At 33.7% G+C, this 15191-nt stretch overlaps 2 protein-coding genes, 1 long non-coding RNA gene and 1 other non-coding gene across 4 annotated transcripts; 2 read left to right on the top strand and 2 right to left on the bottom strand.

The window, feature by feature from the left end:
* Window positions 1–789: 789 nt before the first annotated feature.
* On the top strand, window positions 790–8253 carry LOC124434450 (cytochrome b-c1 complex subunit 7-like). The gene is given in 5 exon segments (XM_046984347.1): window positions 790–934; window positions 1853–1996; window positions 1999–2021; window positions 4012–4111; window positions 8048–8253. Coding segments are annotated over 4 exon segments (351 nt in total). The 5' UTR covers window positions 790–828; the 3' UTR covers window positions 4090–4111; window positions 8048–8253.
* On the bottom strand, window positions 7013–7940 carry LOC124434451. Its single transcript, XR_006944773.1, has 2 exons — window positions 7470–7940; window positions 7013–7340 (listed from the first exon to the last, which is right to left on the bottom strand). It is a non-coding gene; the product is annotated as an uncharacterized LOC124434451 (long non-coding RNA).
* Window positions 8254–9452: 1199 nt separating the features above from the next.
* Window positions 9453–9525, bottom strand: Trnat-agu. Its single transcript has one exon. It is a non-coding gene; the product is annotated as a tRNA-Thr (tRNA).
* A 98-nt stretch (window positions 9526–9623) lies between these two features.
* Window positions 9624–15174, top strand: LOC124434759. Its single transcript, XM_046984655.1, has 12 exons — window positions 9624–10086; window positions 10676–10845; window positions 11587–11709; window positions 12085–12150; window positions 12375–12483; window positions 12760–12950; window positions 13154–13270; window positions 13508–13618; window positions 13859–13910; window positions 14209–14320; window positions 14439–14523; window positions 14812–15174. The coding sequence occupies exons 1-12, from the start codon at window positions 9969–9971 to the stop codon at window positions 14908–14910; spliced, it is 1353 nt and encodes a 450-aa protein (XP_046840611.1). The 5' UTR covers window positions 9624–9968; the 3' UTR covers window positions 14911–15174.
* The last annotated feature ends 17 nt before the right edge of the window (window positions 15175–15191 follow it).

Here is a 15191-nt window from a genome sequence, read left to right as displayed (position 1 = left end):
CCAAGGCGACGGCTCCCGACGTCATTACAGCTGTATTTCAGGTTTTCCGTACAGTGATCTGCGTCTTTTAAACCAGTTTTCAAATTAATATTAAACTTGTTCGCCAACGACTTAGCTAAATTTTACAAATGTACATAAAAGTCTTCGCTACGTTAAATTTTTCACAAATTGTAAGCTGTAATAGACAATTATTGTAGAACGTTTGGTACGGCTAATTGCCTGTGTATACTCTGCTTCAGTATGTTAAATTATTTTCCAACTTGTTTTGCTTTCTTTTTATTCTTAAAATTGCTAAATTTATAGTAGAGGAGAGGTTTCAGACTTGATGATAAGTCAAATTGATGAATTTCTGTCAATTAAAAAAGGAGAAATAGAAAGAAGTTGCCTCCATTTTGACTCTTAGATAGCAGTTTCATTACTGATCTACCAAACTCCTTATTTTACCGAATTTATATGAAAACATAAATTCGTCTTCAAACTTCTAGGAAAGTTTCAAAGCTTTCCATACAGGCTTATAAAAATGTTGTAAGCCATCTACAATCCAAGTTTCGTCTGAAAATTTGCCTTAATATGGCAAATTTGCCCTAATTTCATGTTTTCGTTCACGATACTCTTGCCTACAGATAACAGGTCTTTTGTTTGGTGCAACGTTTGGTTGGTGGACAACAGTAGTGAAAGGGATTTGAATTATAAACGCATTACCAATCACTCAATCCCTGATGCTCCATCATGATTCACAGAAAATCCATTCGTCTGTGAAAGTGTTCCTATGCATACCAATATGTACATACGTATCAGGTTCCCTTTTTCGTTTCGATTGATGTCAAAATGGCGTATATCAGCCGGCGTTTTTCTTCGCAGTTGAGTACAGGTCAACGCGTTTTTAACGCTTTTCGAGAGTGGTATTTAAATGCAAGTGGGTACAGACAGTTAGGTAAGTGTAGAAGAATGCTCTTTATTCAAACAAACGTTTAAATTGTTATTTACACGAAGGATATTTCTTCCTCTATTCTACTGCTTCAATTTCAGCAGTTAAAAATTTTGATACTTGGAAGTTGTATGGAAACCAACTGCCAGTCTGCCATTGCCAGCTTGTGTGAGAAACCCTGAAATTTGCTGTGTTTCGCCTATATTTTTGTTTGTTTTGTGTTGGAATTTAGTCAATATACAGTTTTATTTTTCTTGAATGTGTGTAATGACTGATGAGGACTCAAGACTGTACATAATGGACCCCCGCCGCCATTAGTCCTTAAAGAAAGGCTTGGTATTCTGAATGATGAGGAAAATAATACCTCCACTTTCTTAAATACCAACACTCTTAATAAATTACTACTATCCTTAGCATCTCACCCTAAAACCCATAAAGATAGCATCTTCTAAGCTCCTTGGATGTTCAAAGTTCTGGATATCCTCTGACTAAAGTTCTCTGATTTTTTATTCTTTTGAACTGTGCAACTTGCCCTTATTGTGTCTATACACAGTGGAGGAAGTTATGAATCTTTTTTAAAATGACATGTACAGTCTGAGATATTGTAATTGTGACACTTTAAAGCTAGTCATGAAGATATTTGTGTACCTTTAAGTGTTTATACAAGTATCAAATTGTGAGAAAAAATATAGAAATTGAAATAAATGAATAGAAAAAAATTGTCTCCTTAAGTATAGTATACTAAATCTATTTTGCTTGGGTTGCTTACTCAGTGACCAAATCAACAATTTAATTCAAATTTACAATATCAAGAATTGTTTATGTACATATAACAACAACTATCCAGACTGTTAAGTGTTGAAAAACACCATTGTTAGCCGATTATCTCCCCGTCTTAAATGAAATGTCTTCTTTATTCATCAGGTTTGCGAAGAGATGATTTAATGAATGATGAAGACACACCTGAGTTGACTGAAGCAGTTCGTTTGTCAGAGGAAGAGCGTAACATGAGAATGTTTCGTGTTAAGCGTGCCCTTGATCTCTCTATGAAACATCAACTGTTGCCAAAGAGGAATGGACAAAACCTGAAGAAGTAAGGAAAACTTGTCATTCGTAACCCTATGATATAAAGCTTGCACAGAAACATCCATAAACTACGGGCATACTTGTATGATATGTTTTATTTAATATTTATTATATGGCAAGCATCACTTCCAGCAAAATGGCTTGCTTTGATTGGCTCAAAAACACATTTGCCGGTCCATTAATTTCCCACGATTGACCACGGACTAAAATGCATAATTTTACTGTCAAATGTAAACAAACTTCGTAATACAAACACAAGAAAAACAAAACAAAAAACCATTTACGAATGCGATTTGAGGGAAAAACACTGGGAAAACAGTTCAACTTTCTAGACAATACAATTTGAAATGATTTAATTTTTACTGATAAAAACTATAAAAGTGAAAGCCAATTCGTACCAAACAGCAAGGATGAGAAAGAAAGCAAGCTTCATTTCAGGTCAAATAATGCCACATAATAATCCTTTTAATAACCTCGTTTTTTCCATCTTTACTGAGCTCTGGACCTCTGTCTTTTTGTACAGACCAAGGTCCAGAGCTCTGAAATATCGGACCTCTGTCTTTTTGTACTCGGTTCGTTATTTCTCCATAAAGACCTCACGCTTGCTTATTAAGGGCTTAGTAAGTATATGTCTAATTCAGTTTAAATAAGAATTATTGGATGAAGTATTTTATATTTTTTTTCATTATATATCATGTAAATGCTTGCAGAGCCTGGCACTTGTTATAATAAAGTATAGAAAATGTTAATTTTTGTGGTTCATCCATATGTTTTCACATAAAGTTACCCTAGCTGAGAATAAATATCCTAGGAATAACAACGGAATTACAATGTAGATGTTACACATTTGAGCGAAAAATTGCCCCACAATGCTTGATATTTAAAGTAGTTAACTTGAGATTTACTCAAATATTCATGGTCATGGCAACAACCAACTGTATGTACAAGTAGCAATTATGGAATAATTAGCTTGCTCTGTCACAAATTTTCAGATAAATCATTTGCACATGCGCAGTGTGCTTGAGCATGCCCAGTCGATTTGACCAGCTACTCAAGTCATGCTCATGGCAATGATCAACTGCATCTACTAGCACCGATTTTGAAGTAAATAGCATGCTTTGTAACAATTCAAGAGAGAAATTATCTGCGCATGCGCTCGAGCATGCGCGATCCACTCGAGTAAATGTTAATAGTCATGGCAATATATATAAAGCCAATACTAGGTATAGCAGATGTCAACTAGTAGTGGAAGCTGGGTGTGATATAGTATGCAGTGGCTTAGGGGCCCACACTTCGGTGGCGACCGCACTCTCCCTGCGTACCCCGAGCAAAGCCTATCGCAGGTGATCTCGGGGTCTGATGGGCGGAAGCTTGCTATTGCATCTCCCAAGTAGGATAGCGTGGAGGAGCTGAAATCTCCTACCGAAACGTTAACATGCGGCGTTCTAGTGCCTAACGCTTAAGAAGGTATCGGGAAGCATGGCCCGAAAACGGGTTTTTTTGCTTTCGAATTTTATCTTTTTGTTTACAAAATAATGCAATTAATTTCTTCTGACACTGTTCCTTTTCCTGACACTTATAATTTAAGACAACCTTAAACATGTTTTATACAATTTTTTTGGTTTGATTCTCTCATTTACTGTTTCTCGTGTATCACGAGCAAACCATCCATGGGCTTCATGACAGACAAAATTATCTGGTTCCCTTGATTAGCACGAGACGCTCTAGTGCTCAACCATCTCGGGGTATCGGGAGGCATGGACCGAAAACGGAATTTTCATGTTTTCAAAATTTGTCGTTTTCTGTACAAGAATTCTCAAAAAAGAAACTAGAACATCCAAGGATACTGCAAAGGTTCAAACAACTTCTGCCTTTTGTAATGCTTGATATTCAAACCATTAAAATAGAAAGCTCTAAACTAACTAATCAATATGCTTGTTTTCTTTCAACAATTTCATGGAGCATGTTAATAAAAATATTCATTTTTAATATTTCAGGATATTGAGTACCTTTCTCCAATTCTTGAGGAAGTCAAGGCTGAAAAGAAAGAGCGTGAAAGTTGGAATTGGAAATAAAAACTTTGAGCATGTTGGATAAGTATGATTGAAAATATTCATGTTGATATTAGCAGTGGTACGAATGAAATTTTATTCAACTATGTTTGAATATGAGTTTTGAGAAGGCCGGGTGTCTTGTGAAACATTTATTCTTAACCTCATATGTACATCTTCATCTTGATTACTGTTAATGTTACTTAGTATTTTATCAAGTTTTTTGTGAAAGTTGGTCATTTGTTGTCATATATATAGACAGGGTTTATTTCATAATAAATTGCACCTGTATTGTGCAATTGGATGAAATATGTATGCTGTCAAAACAAGTTTTACTTAATAGGTCTAAGTTAACTAAGTTGCTACAATTTTATAAAGAGTCTTTGAAAAGTATGGGTTCAATGACTAAGAATCGGCTCAAACAAAACGTGCCAATTTTGTGACGAGATTGTTGCGAAATTAATTGTATTTGTTTAATCTACGAAAAATTTGCTTTGATCTGTAGATATTGTCGGCTTTTGACGTTACAGAAAATCCTTTAGGAACTGAAAAAATTCTAGAAATGATTATAGCCTTCCTTTATTATAAATTATCAAAGTTTTCCCTTGAAAGTGCGTGTCCCCATGTCACGTGTTTTTGCATCGTCATAATCTTAATCAACGTCCATATTTTCATTAGCACGTACTCAAAAATACGAAATCTTGCACGAATTTAATTTAGCATTCGAGTTTAAGCTAGAACTTTACCACAAAAGTTGAAACTTTGGGGAGTTAACTAAAATAACTTCACATTTTTCATGAGAAATTGCTTCTTTGGTGCATTTTTACGAACTATGGCGAAAGATATGAATAACTTTTGTTTTTCTTTGACTTCATCTTCTGAAAAATTTATCCTATGTAAAGGCTAAAAAGGATACCACAAATTACGAGAAATCTGTTTGACTTTACACTCGATGAAAATTTCAGTTAGAATAATTTTTTATTACAAAATGCGATAATTTTAATTACATGAAACAACGTATTTGTTAAGGTAGAACAACTCTAAGCAATAAATTGACGAACGAAGTTAAAGTTACTGGTGTTGTATCTATAAATTAAAGCATAAAACGTTTTTATAAATCTCTTTTCACTATTCTAAATACTCTTACATCTCTTTGGTTCGTTATTTTGTACAATGGAATTTTTTTGCCTCCAAATAACTAAAATGCTAAATTTTATGCATTTAATGCTAACATTATGAATTTCACTCATTCCTTTCAAAAGAAAGTATTGGTGATTATAATAAAATGAAATGAATTTAGAAATGAGGCATTTTTAAAATCCCAATCATGTAGTCTTTTACTATCAATCAAAGACTTTTTTGTAAGTTATATTGAGTAGCTGTTAAATGTTTTGCAGTTTTTCTCTATGAGTGGTGAATACCTTAGTCAACGAAAATGGTTTGATACAGTTAGACTTCATGCACGGTTGCCGGTGGAACGTTGTAGCTAATTTGTTATTTAGGAAAAATCCTTTACCCACAATGAATGTTTCACAGAGCAATACAAACATTTTATTCGACTTTCCTTGGCGTTGGAACTTCTTTTGCATTTGGCCTAGAAACCGCTTTCTTTATGTGAAATGAAATGTTTGTGAAAACTTTCCCAATAGTGTTCTGTGTTTTTTCAGTACTTTTATCCGAGAGGGTGTCATCATGAATCGTAGACGTCTCATTGTTTTGTTTATCAGATACATTATCGTCGTTGCTCTTGCGAGAAACACGAACATGTTTTCTTCCGTTTACTCGTCGAACTTCTATATTTACAACGCCATTATTATCACGTTTGTTTTCCGAATATTTAACATAAAATTCTTGTGATTTTATCGTGTTTTCTTTCTCAAATAGTCGCTTTATTCCTCTGGTCATTCGATCGCAGTGATGAGCATTGTCCTGTGTTGTTAATTCCATGTTAGATTAAAATCACCAATATTTTATTTCAAACTGTTGGTTCTTTTCTGTTTGTTCAACCTGTTTCAATGTTGCAAGTTATTGCGAGTTACATCAAGGTGACGACTGCAACGTATAGATTTCATTGCACGCAATAGCGGTATGTCTCCTACGTGAATTCTACACAATACATATAGCAGCGATATTTGCACTTGAATAGCCCCCACGGGGTGCGAAATATTTACTTGCCGGAACTCGCGCGGCTTTTTAATTGCCTAGTCAACAGGTAGTGTTCCAAAACATTTTATTTTTAATAGCTTGGCGTTTTTATGAAAATAATTGCATAAGCGTAGGTTGAATGTTTTTTTTTTGTGAAAAATAGTTCTTAATATTTGAATTTGTCGATACATTAAACTTGTTCTCGTTGCTGTTGTAAAAGAACAATAAAAACAATTACGTTATTCATAATTATTTAACTTTTTTCAATTTGAACGTTAAATGGAAGTTATTGTTTTTTCAAATAATTAAAATTGAAATGTCATAAGAGCATGTATAGAGATGAATTTTATAATATGGCCGTACACTGTAATTTGTTCATAGTTATTAGATCTCTTTGAGACAAAGGATAGCAAATAAAAGGTACAGTTTATAACAGTTGCGTGCGTTTATAAATTCTAAGCGAAGCAGAAAAAAGAAAAGTGGAAGAAAAAAACAAAAGATATTATAGTCGTCTTAGCTCTTGAACTACTTCTGATAAAACGAAAGAAATAGAACTATACTTGAGAAATTTCTTGTCATCTGTGTTTTCATTGATCTCGTAATTATCGATTTGACACAAAATAGTGCAATTTAGGTTCATTCAGAATCCTATATATTGCAGTATATACCATGTATTAAGGGGAAATGTGCCCATTATAACAATTATGTGCCCATTACAATAACGTTTTCACCCCCCATTAATCGTACTTTAAAGGAAAATACATGAAACAAATGAAATGAAAAAACAATTTAAAAAACAGCATAATTTCCGGAATATTTAATTTATTGCATTGGTGATATAACATGTTACGAAATCATAGAAATACACTGATACATTAGGTTGACGGTAATCACTGTACAATCCATTAAGTATCGTAACGACAACTAGTGTAAGCTAGGGACTGAGTTTTCAGAGTTCTACGAGATTAAATCTCTGTCTCTAACTTCGGAGTAACGTGCACGCATCTTCAACAAGTTTAATGACGTCCCGCGCCTTGTCAGTTGAGCCACTATACGTTGTAATCAATATGCCATATGGTAGGTTGCACATGATCAAACCACTTCGTCGTTTCTCGCTCATACCATACACGCTGAAATAAGATAACAGCTGAACTTAATATTTCTCTACAAATATTTGTTTTTCATTTTAACGGTCCATAATTTCTATGAATTTTCTTATATAAGATCATGTATACCTTCCAATAACCAACCACTCATACCTAGATAAAGTCTTTTTGTAAACCTTGTAATGTATTTTAACGTTGTCTTCTTTCGTCAAAGTAAAACCTTTCCGGCAAACATCGTTCTCTAAAATGTTTTAAGTTGGAACATTAAAATTTGAGTATCTCAGGTTCTGTTGGACCCAGTCTTTTCTAGGTCGTGTTTAACTCCACAAAAACTCACCACACACTTATTTTATTTCCTATATCACAGATTGAACGACTGCTCATATATTTTCTTCAGGTCATTCATGGATGTATTCATGTCTTATTAGATATTTTAGATAAAATAAGAGAAAAGGGCTATTCGTTTCCATTCATCACAACCAATACTCACATCAGTGACATATTTTTCATTGCCTAAATATGCTCTGAAAAACCATGAGCCCGGTGGTGGTTGTGATGAATGATTGTCACTATAGTCTTAATTTTTACCCAATAATTTTTTTTTAGTAATGTTCAAATACTACCCTATCCTTTTCAATGTTTACATTATATTCATTGACTATTGCTTTTCAGTAGATAGTTAAAAGTTGCCATCTATTTTTGAAAACTGTCTTCATCACCTTGTTTTTCAGAGATTGTGTTAAAAATATCTTTGAACTGAAGGCACTGTTGCTAGATTAAAGGAAAGAAAGATGTTGGTTGTGCAAAAGGGAAAATTTACTCAAGGACACAACTAAACAAGGAACTTATGGGAAAGAGAGTTGGAGTGAGCTTTGTTTAGCATAATGCGTCAATTACAATTGATTGTTATGATGTTAAAATAAACTTTTTTAGCTGATGTGTAGCATGTGGTTTTTCTACTTTGGCTTTGTCTTTTAACCAAGTTTGTAGATGTAAATCTTCAGAAGATGACTACCGCTAAGGTTGTCAAAACACCAGTTGTCAACACTAACACAAACAATCCTCTAACTTGGATAATCTACATCTACAAACACGTAACAATATTCTAGGGTACAAACCATTTTCTTTGAACATGTTTTATAATCAAACAAACAACCAATAACCATTGATTTTAGTGGGTGAAAATACCAAAGTCATCATAGAATGCCTCCCATTTTCCAAAATGGCAGTTCTAGTTGAAAAATGCTAGTTTTCACACTCTTTTAAAACATACATTATCCAATATTCCACCCCAAGAGTAAATCAATTCACCATACTTTGTAATCAACATGATGCTATCAAGTACATTCATTTTCAGCAGATTATCTAAATTTATAAAAAAGGAACAAATTGTTTATCTTATTTCTTATATGAAATCAACTTTAGTAGTGTCTGTGTTTGATAGAAAAGCTGGGCTGGCACACACGTATATCCAAAATGTACTAATTTGTACACTCTTGGCCCCTTGCTTTCTGTCCATAACTTTGCATTTTTCAAGCAAGCTTTAATGTGATACAAATTAACATGCATTATGACAACTGACTGATTATTTATTGTGATTATGAAATGCTTTGGTTGGTTGTGTGAACTATTATGTAGAGTGGAAATATATGGAACAACATGCGATGTTATTATACATTACAAGTACTACCACTACTATGTTGTTGGTCATAAGTGTGTATTGCTTGCTTCATCAAAGTTTGATAGTGACCAGTGACCACTGACACAATGTCAATTATTTTTAAACATTAAAATGTACCGTCGACTTTTAAAAACATTAAAAATGATAGGTAAGCTACCTCGAACAAAATCTTCCCACGATAGCAACGAACCCATCTTATTAAGTAAATATAATCTTTCCTCTCAACATCACTTTTTTTCCACCACTATAGTTAGCCTTAACGCAGGTAGGCATTAAATTCCTACATAAGCAGGCTGTAAATTCCAAAGAAAAATATATTATTTTCGGTCAGTTTTATTGCTAATGTAGATTTTTTAACGTCAAAACTGGTAGTTTAGACATTTTTTCAAAGGTAACAAGTATTCGAGTTTTGTTTTGAGAGATATTAATAATTGTTAAATTGGGAAGAAAAAAGGAGCCTTTGGAGAGAATTGAACTCTCGACCCCTGGTTTACTAGACCAGTGCTCTAACCCCTGAGCTACAAAGGCTTGCATGCAAGCGGGGAAAGTTTATAATATAAAATAGTGTAAAACAATTTGTCTTTTTATTGCTCTTTTTGTTCATTTTTTCATAACATTAATTTTTTTTAACGGCACATGACCATAACACATGTGTTTATTGACTTTATAATCTAGAGAGGAGAGTTAAAATTGGGTACTTTTTACAAACGTTCGTAAAAACTTTTCAAATGATTGCTACGATGTCATTTTGGCTAAAAGGATGAAAATATGACGAGAAGTGGTTCATATCAAGTAACAAATTAATTGAAGTTGACTCAAAAACAATTAGCTCTCTTCGACTATCATTGCATTTTTTGAAACTAAAATATATCGAATGAACATTTTTCAATTTCGTTTGTATTGACAAGCTCAGCCTAACTGTTAATTTGAAGATACTCATCACAAATTCGTGTGATATTTATAAATTGACAATGCAAGATAATGGTATGTTTGAGGCCACTTTCAATTCATCTGTTGAATTTGATATTAAATTAAAACGAAAAAATGGGGAGATATACGTATTTAGTGGAGGAAATCATAAAATACCAGGTTTGTTTGAGAATTTTGAGATTAATTTTGCTTAGTTATTAAGTGTTCATTTATGACAAATAACTAGTAAATTCTAAACTACAGTAAGATGAAGCTTGCTGATGTATTGCCTGACTCATTATGGTTCAGTTTCACGATCTGTTGAGCTAAATTGAGTCTCACTGGTTCAAGATACAGAGTACTGAATATATTTTACATGTTGAAGATGAAGTATACTTGTTTTAGGTAGCTATCTTGTGTTTGATTAACTTCACATCAGCAACTCAACTTTTGTAATATACCGTAAACCTCTGACTGTTTTGCCCCCATGCATAAGCCCTCTCATGATGGAGACAACCTTGATCGTTCAAGACACTCAACTCAAAGCCCATCCACATATGAGCCTCCATTTTGCAGATCATTACAGCATAATGTCGTCCATGCATTAATCACCCCGCCCTGTATGAAATGTCTGTCTGTACTCTGTACTGTAAATTCTGCCAATTATAGAATTTATTTTTGTTTTCTGCAATGAATGGGACATGGTTACATGTTTCGTGTTTTGTGTTTCAATAGAACTAATTTAAAACAAACTTATTTCTTTTTAAAGAAAAATATGTTTTGTGTGAAATAAATGGTGAGCCTTTTCACGCGGCAGAGTATTCAAGCATTGAAGATTTACAAAAACAAGTGATTAAAAGCAAAGATGTGTATCCATTAACATTGAAGTTCAATAAAAATTATGGTCTCCAGAAATGTGCATCACAGCACAGTCTGAAGGTTTGTGGATGATTTAAAAAATTTTATTTCACATACATTGGTAATTCACATTTATGTCCAATAAAAATTCTTATAGTCATATATTTTTTCTGACCACTGACAAATGTATGACTGGAAGTTCTCGTCAATGTCTAATGAAATTACTGAAAAGGCCATGAAAATGACACACGTAACTCTTTTTTGTTTGTTTTAGTTCATTATAGTTTCATTGTGCAATGTCGTTTTTATATGAGGATCATAAGAGGGGTGTTTAGGGCACTTATGAATCTTCTGGGCTCCAAGTTACATTGTTAAAAAGGCATTTTGCAGAGGCACTATGGTTGGTGCTGATTGAGAGTGAAAACAATGGCCAATTTGTTATTTGTTTGACATTTATAAACTTTTTTGTTTCACCAAGATGTTGTGATTTTAAACAATTGCGATTGTGAGGAGAAAATTTTTTAAAGGGATGTAAAGTTTAGCAATAAAACTGATGTATATCTTGCAACATTCAAAATAAGGACAATTTTCTTGCTTCATCCTTCCCCTTTCCCACCCTTTCCCTATTCCACCCTAACCCTACCCCCCTTTCCCACTCTTTTTCATCCCAACCTTTGCCCAAATCTTTCACTGTCCACAACATCTGCCCCACCCACCCTCTTCCTCATCACCTGCCCTGCCCCTACCCCACCCTTTCACATCCCCTGCCTTAGGCCACCATTTATGCAGGCATAACAACCTGTAATAATCATGTGCTTTTAGCTGCCAGTTCCAGATGATTTCTTTGGCGACTATCTCGACCTCACTTCTGAAGAAGCTGAACAATATAAGAAGCTCGCAGAATCTTGGGTGGATGGTCTTATGGAAGCTGAATATTCAACTGAGGTTAGAGTCATGAAGAACGTCATCGAGCGCTCTTTGCATTAAGATGTCACTCTACTCAATTTAATTTCTTAATGCAAGTTTTTATTTGTGAAATGTGCATCAGAGTTCCAAATTTTGGTTTGAGGTTTATACTGTCGAAAGTTTGCCATTTGATTCTACAATATCAGAACAAAGAAATAAATAAATCCTTAGTTTCTGCCAGAGATAGAATCCTGTAGAAGCCACTGTTTAATGTAACGAACATTCTTAAATGAAAAATGGAGTATTGTAGAATAAGTTGATATCTGTAATCATTTTTGAAATTTCTATTGTGAACACGACTTTTATATTTTAGATTTTTTCATAAATAATTGTGGATAATTACATGATTTTTAGGGATATTCTTACGTATGCACAAAAGATAATGTTGAAATTTATCAAGGAAAAGTACCAGGGAGTAAGGTATTTTACTTGTTTCTATGCACAACTGACTCAAAACGTATACAGCGTATTTTTCTTCTGGCAAAAAAGGGTTGTTGAACGTTTTTGTGTTTGCGAAACAAAAATAGCTGCTTCTGAACGTTGTCTTTAAGCTTTTCGCTACAATTGGATCTTCTCATCAGCGTTAAATTAAGTTCTGGTCAACAGTAGTTAACCGTGTTGATCTTTCATTACATAAATTTTAGATCCATCTCATTCGCGGAAAATCAAAGATTCGAGCTACGAAAGAAGAAATGAAAGCAATGATGATATCGTCGTCTACCGACTCTTTCCGACGATTGTTTCACGTGATAGGTAATATGGTTCGTATTTAATGAATTTATTGTTACGTCCAAACGCGTGGAAATTGCGTGAATTTCTCCAACCCCAGTTGTTTCTGTCGACTAAGATATTTTTCTTACATCTCTCCTTGATATGTCAAAGAATGAAAGATACTGCTCGAAATTTTACTGATTTTTTTCGATATTTCCTTTACTGTCAGTGTTTGTCGTGCTCTTAGTAATGTTTTTTCTCAGTTTGTATTAAGGAAGTTGCTATATAAATATGAAAAACGTTAATCACTTGTTATAGACGTGCATTTTTACGATGGTGTGTTGATGCATCTCATTCCTAAAGATTATAAACATCCTGATGTTCCTTTCTACTCCATAAAATGGGGTGTATTTGGTCAGGCTGGACCAGTCAGTTTACGAGATGTTTGTTGGCTTGAGTATGGAGATATTAGGGTAGACGAGAATGGCAAGGAATATGGTTTTGGTGTGGTAAGTTGTTGTGTTGGTTGATTACATTGGATTGGAAAACACCAAGTTCATGGAAAAAGAGCAAGCACGATTTAATACACGAAACTTAGAAAAACGCTAAATAAGTCTTTTTTTGTGTAGCAGAATGTGATAAGACTGGCATCTTTACTAGTTTTTTATGGCTGGAAAACAAACTTTCCACTAATTTTGATTCTATTTACTAGGGATCGTCTATTAAACGACCCGAATGCCCAGAATTGAGTCATTTAAATTTGGTTCGTGCTGAAATGCTCTGCTCAGGCTACGTATTCCGACAGAGTGATCAACCCGATATACTTGATGTTAGTATAATTTACTTTGGATATTTATGGTCATGTTAGTGAAGCTTTCTTATGAGTGCAACAGCTAGAGTTCTCATATTCCCTTCCTATTTGTCTTGATTAAAAATAATATGTGTTGGAAATACTATATTTTTCTGTCATGATCAAAATTGATAAAGTTGGTTGGCGATAATAACATTTGGTGCTTTTTAGGTAATTGGAATTTGTTTAAAAAGTGATATTAAAATTTTTTTGTAGGTGACCTACATAATACAAGCAGATCCTAAAGGTTGGCTCCCAATCTGGGCTATTAATCTGTTTGCCTGGCAAGAAGCTTTAAACTTAGCCAGAATAAGATCGAGTTGCGAGGTACTTAAATAGTCGTTCTTTCATTTGATTGAGTGTAATGTAAGTTTGATAAAAGATTTGACTTTTGCACTAACCTCAAATGAGGTTGTGTATTGCTGTCAACGGGTTGGGCTGCAAATTCTCCTCTTGAATTGGAATTTTTATATTTAGTTTATTTCATGATTTTATCCTATCACGTCTAGATACTTACTGACTTTATTAGTTTTTCATAATGCTTTATATCAATATATTTTATATCAGGGTATTATGAAAGCAATGAAAAAAATTGATCGTCTTCACGACAGGCAAGGAGGTAAATATTTGAACATAATCGGAACAAGAAGCCAAACCTTTTAGAAAAATTATATATCGTGAACATGATGCTAGTTTGACATTGCTGAATCAGCTCTCTCGAAATATTTTGGTTTCGTTTGTACAACTTTTTGAATGGTGACGGATAAAGGCATCTCAATTTACGCAAAGAAATTTTTTTTCTGAATTTCTGTTTGCAATTGGCTAAATATGAATCCAATTAGATTTGAAATGAACTTTGGATTTAAGAATGAATGTTTATTGAAAATCACGGTTCAACCATGAACTGTTCATTTCAGCTGCAGTACAAGGTGTACTCGTACCTCGCAGTCAATTTTACGATGTTCACATCAATGTCGATGTATCTGGCTCTTTGATATTTGGTTTTTGCTCTGAGAAAAATAATATAAGGTACGTTTTGTCTCTTTAATAGTAAATCAAACCAACGGAATAAACCTATTCACTGTTTAAGTGCATAGTCTAGTAAAGCCAATGGAACAAATGCTATTTAATATCAATTATTTTCCAGTTTTCATTTGCTTGGTGTGCCAGACGACAATAATTGGGCTGTTAACAAACGCTATGATTGTAATGTGAATCCTGTTTATGGAAAAGTGAGTACAAAAGCTGATATAATGAATAAGATTTATACAAATGTTGCTTGGAATCACATTCTTCTATTTATTTACCCCATGCACAAATATGTTTTCGTTAATTTGCCTTTCGCCTGGACGTAAATTGTTTTTGTACTGTTAATGTTGTTCTAGTGGACAAATAACTGACTTACCCAGAAACTCCCACTGGATCAATATTTATATATACAAATACATTTCTGTTGACTTTGCCATGGAAACACTGAAATATAATAATTTGCTTTGCAATTTTTCACTCTTCGCTCACAGGTTTCCGTGACGAAAGGAAAATATGCTCTACATTTGGATAACACATTTAGTTGGTTGACATCCAAAATGGTTTATTATTGGTACAAAGTAATTGTGTAACTGACCAATTTCCAGTCATGTAGGCTGTAGCTGGGAAAAATACTTGTCTTTTTTTTAACATAACTCGTCGATATGCCAATAAGTTTTTTTTTACGTTTTTTTTCTATAAGGCCTTTTTATGTAAAAGACTTTATAAAAATGAGGTCGCCAAACGATCAAAGAGATTTACTAAGACAGCTTTGAAATACGGATTCTCTAAACATAACTACCTCGAGTTCAAAAAATACTGATTCTCTAAACTTAACATCGAGTTCAAAAAAGCGACTGTCTTGCGTATTTCA

Source organism: Xenia sp. Carnegie-2017, unplaced genomic scaffold (assembly GCF_021976095.1).
Source record: "Xenia sp. Carnegie-2017 unplaced genomic scaffold, XeniaSp_v1 HiC_scaffold_14, whole genome shotgun sequence".
NCBI classification, from domain to species: domain Eukaryota; kingdom Metazoa; phylum Cnidaria; class Anthozoa; order Malacalcyonacea; family Xeniidae; genus Xenia; species Xenia sp. Carnegie-2017.
This window is presented reverse-complemented; position numbering and strand designations above follow the sequence as displayed.

Bases quoted from the DNA above. Each gene is read 5' to 3' on its own strand.
- LOC124434759 (XM_046984655.1), top strand. From the start codon at position 9,969: ATGCAAGATAATGGTATGTTTGAGGCCACTTTCAATTCATCTGTTGAA. The intron at 11,710-12,084 runs GTTAGAGTCATG...CATGATTTTTAG, and splicing joins AAGCTGAATATTCAACTGAG to GGATATTCTTACGTATGCAC. The intron at 13,271-13,507 runs GTTAGTATAATT...ATTTTTTTGTAG, and splicing joins ATCAACCCGATATACTTGAT to GTGACCTACATAATACAAGC.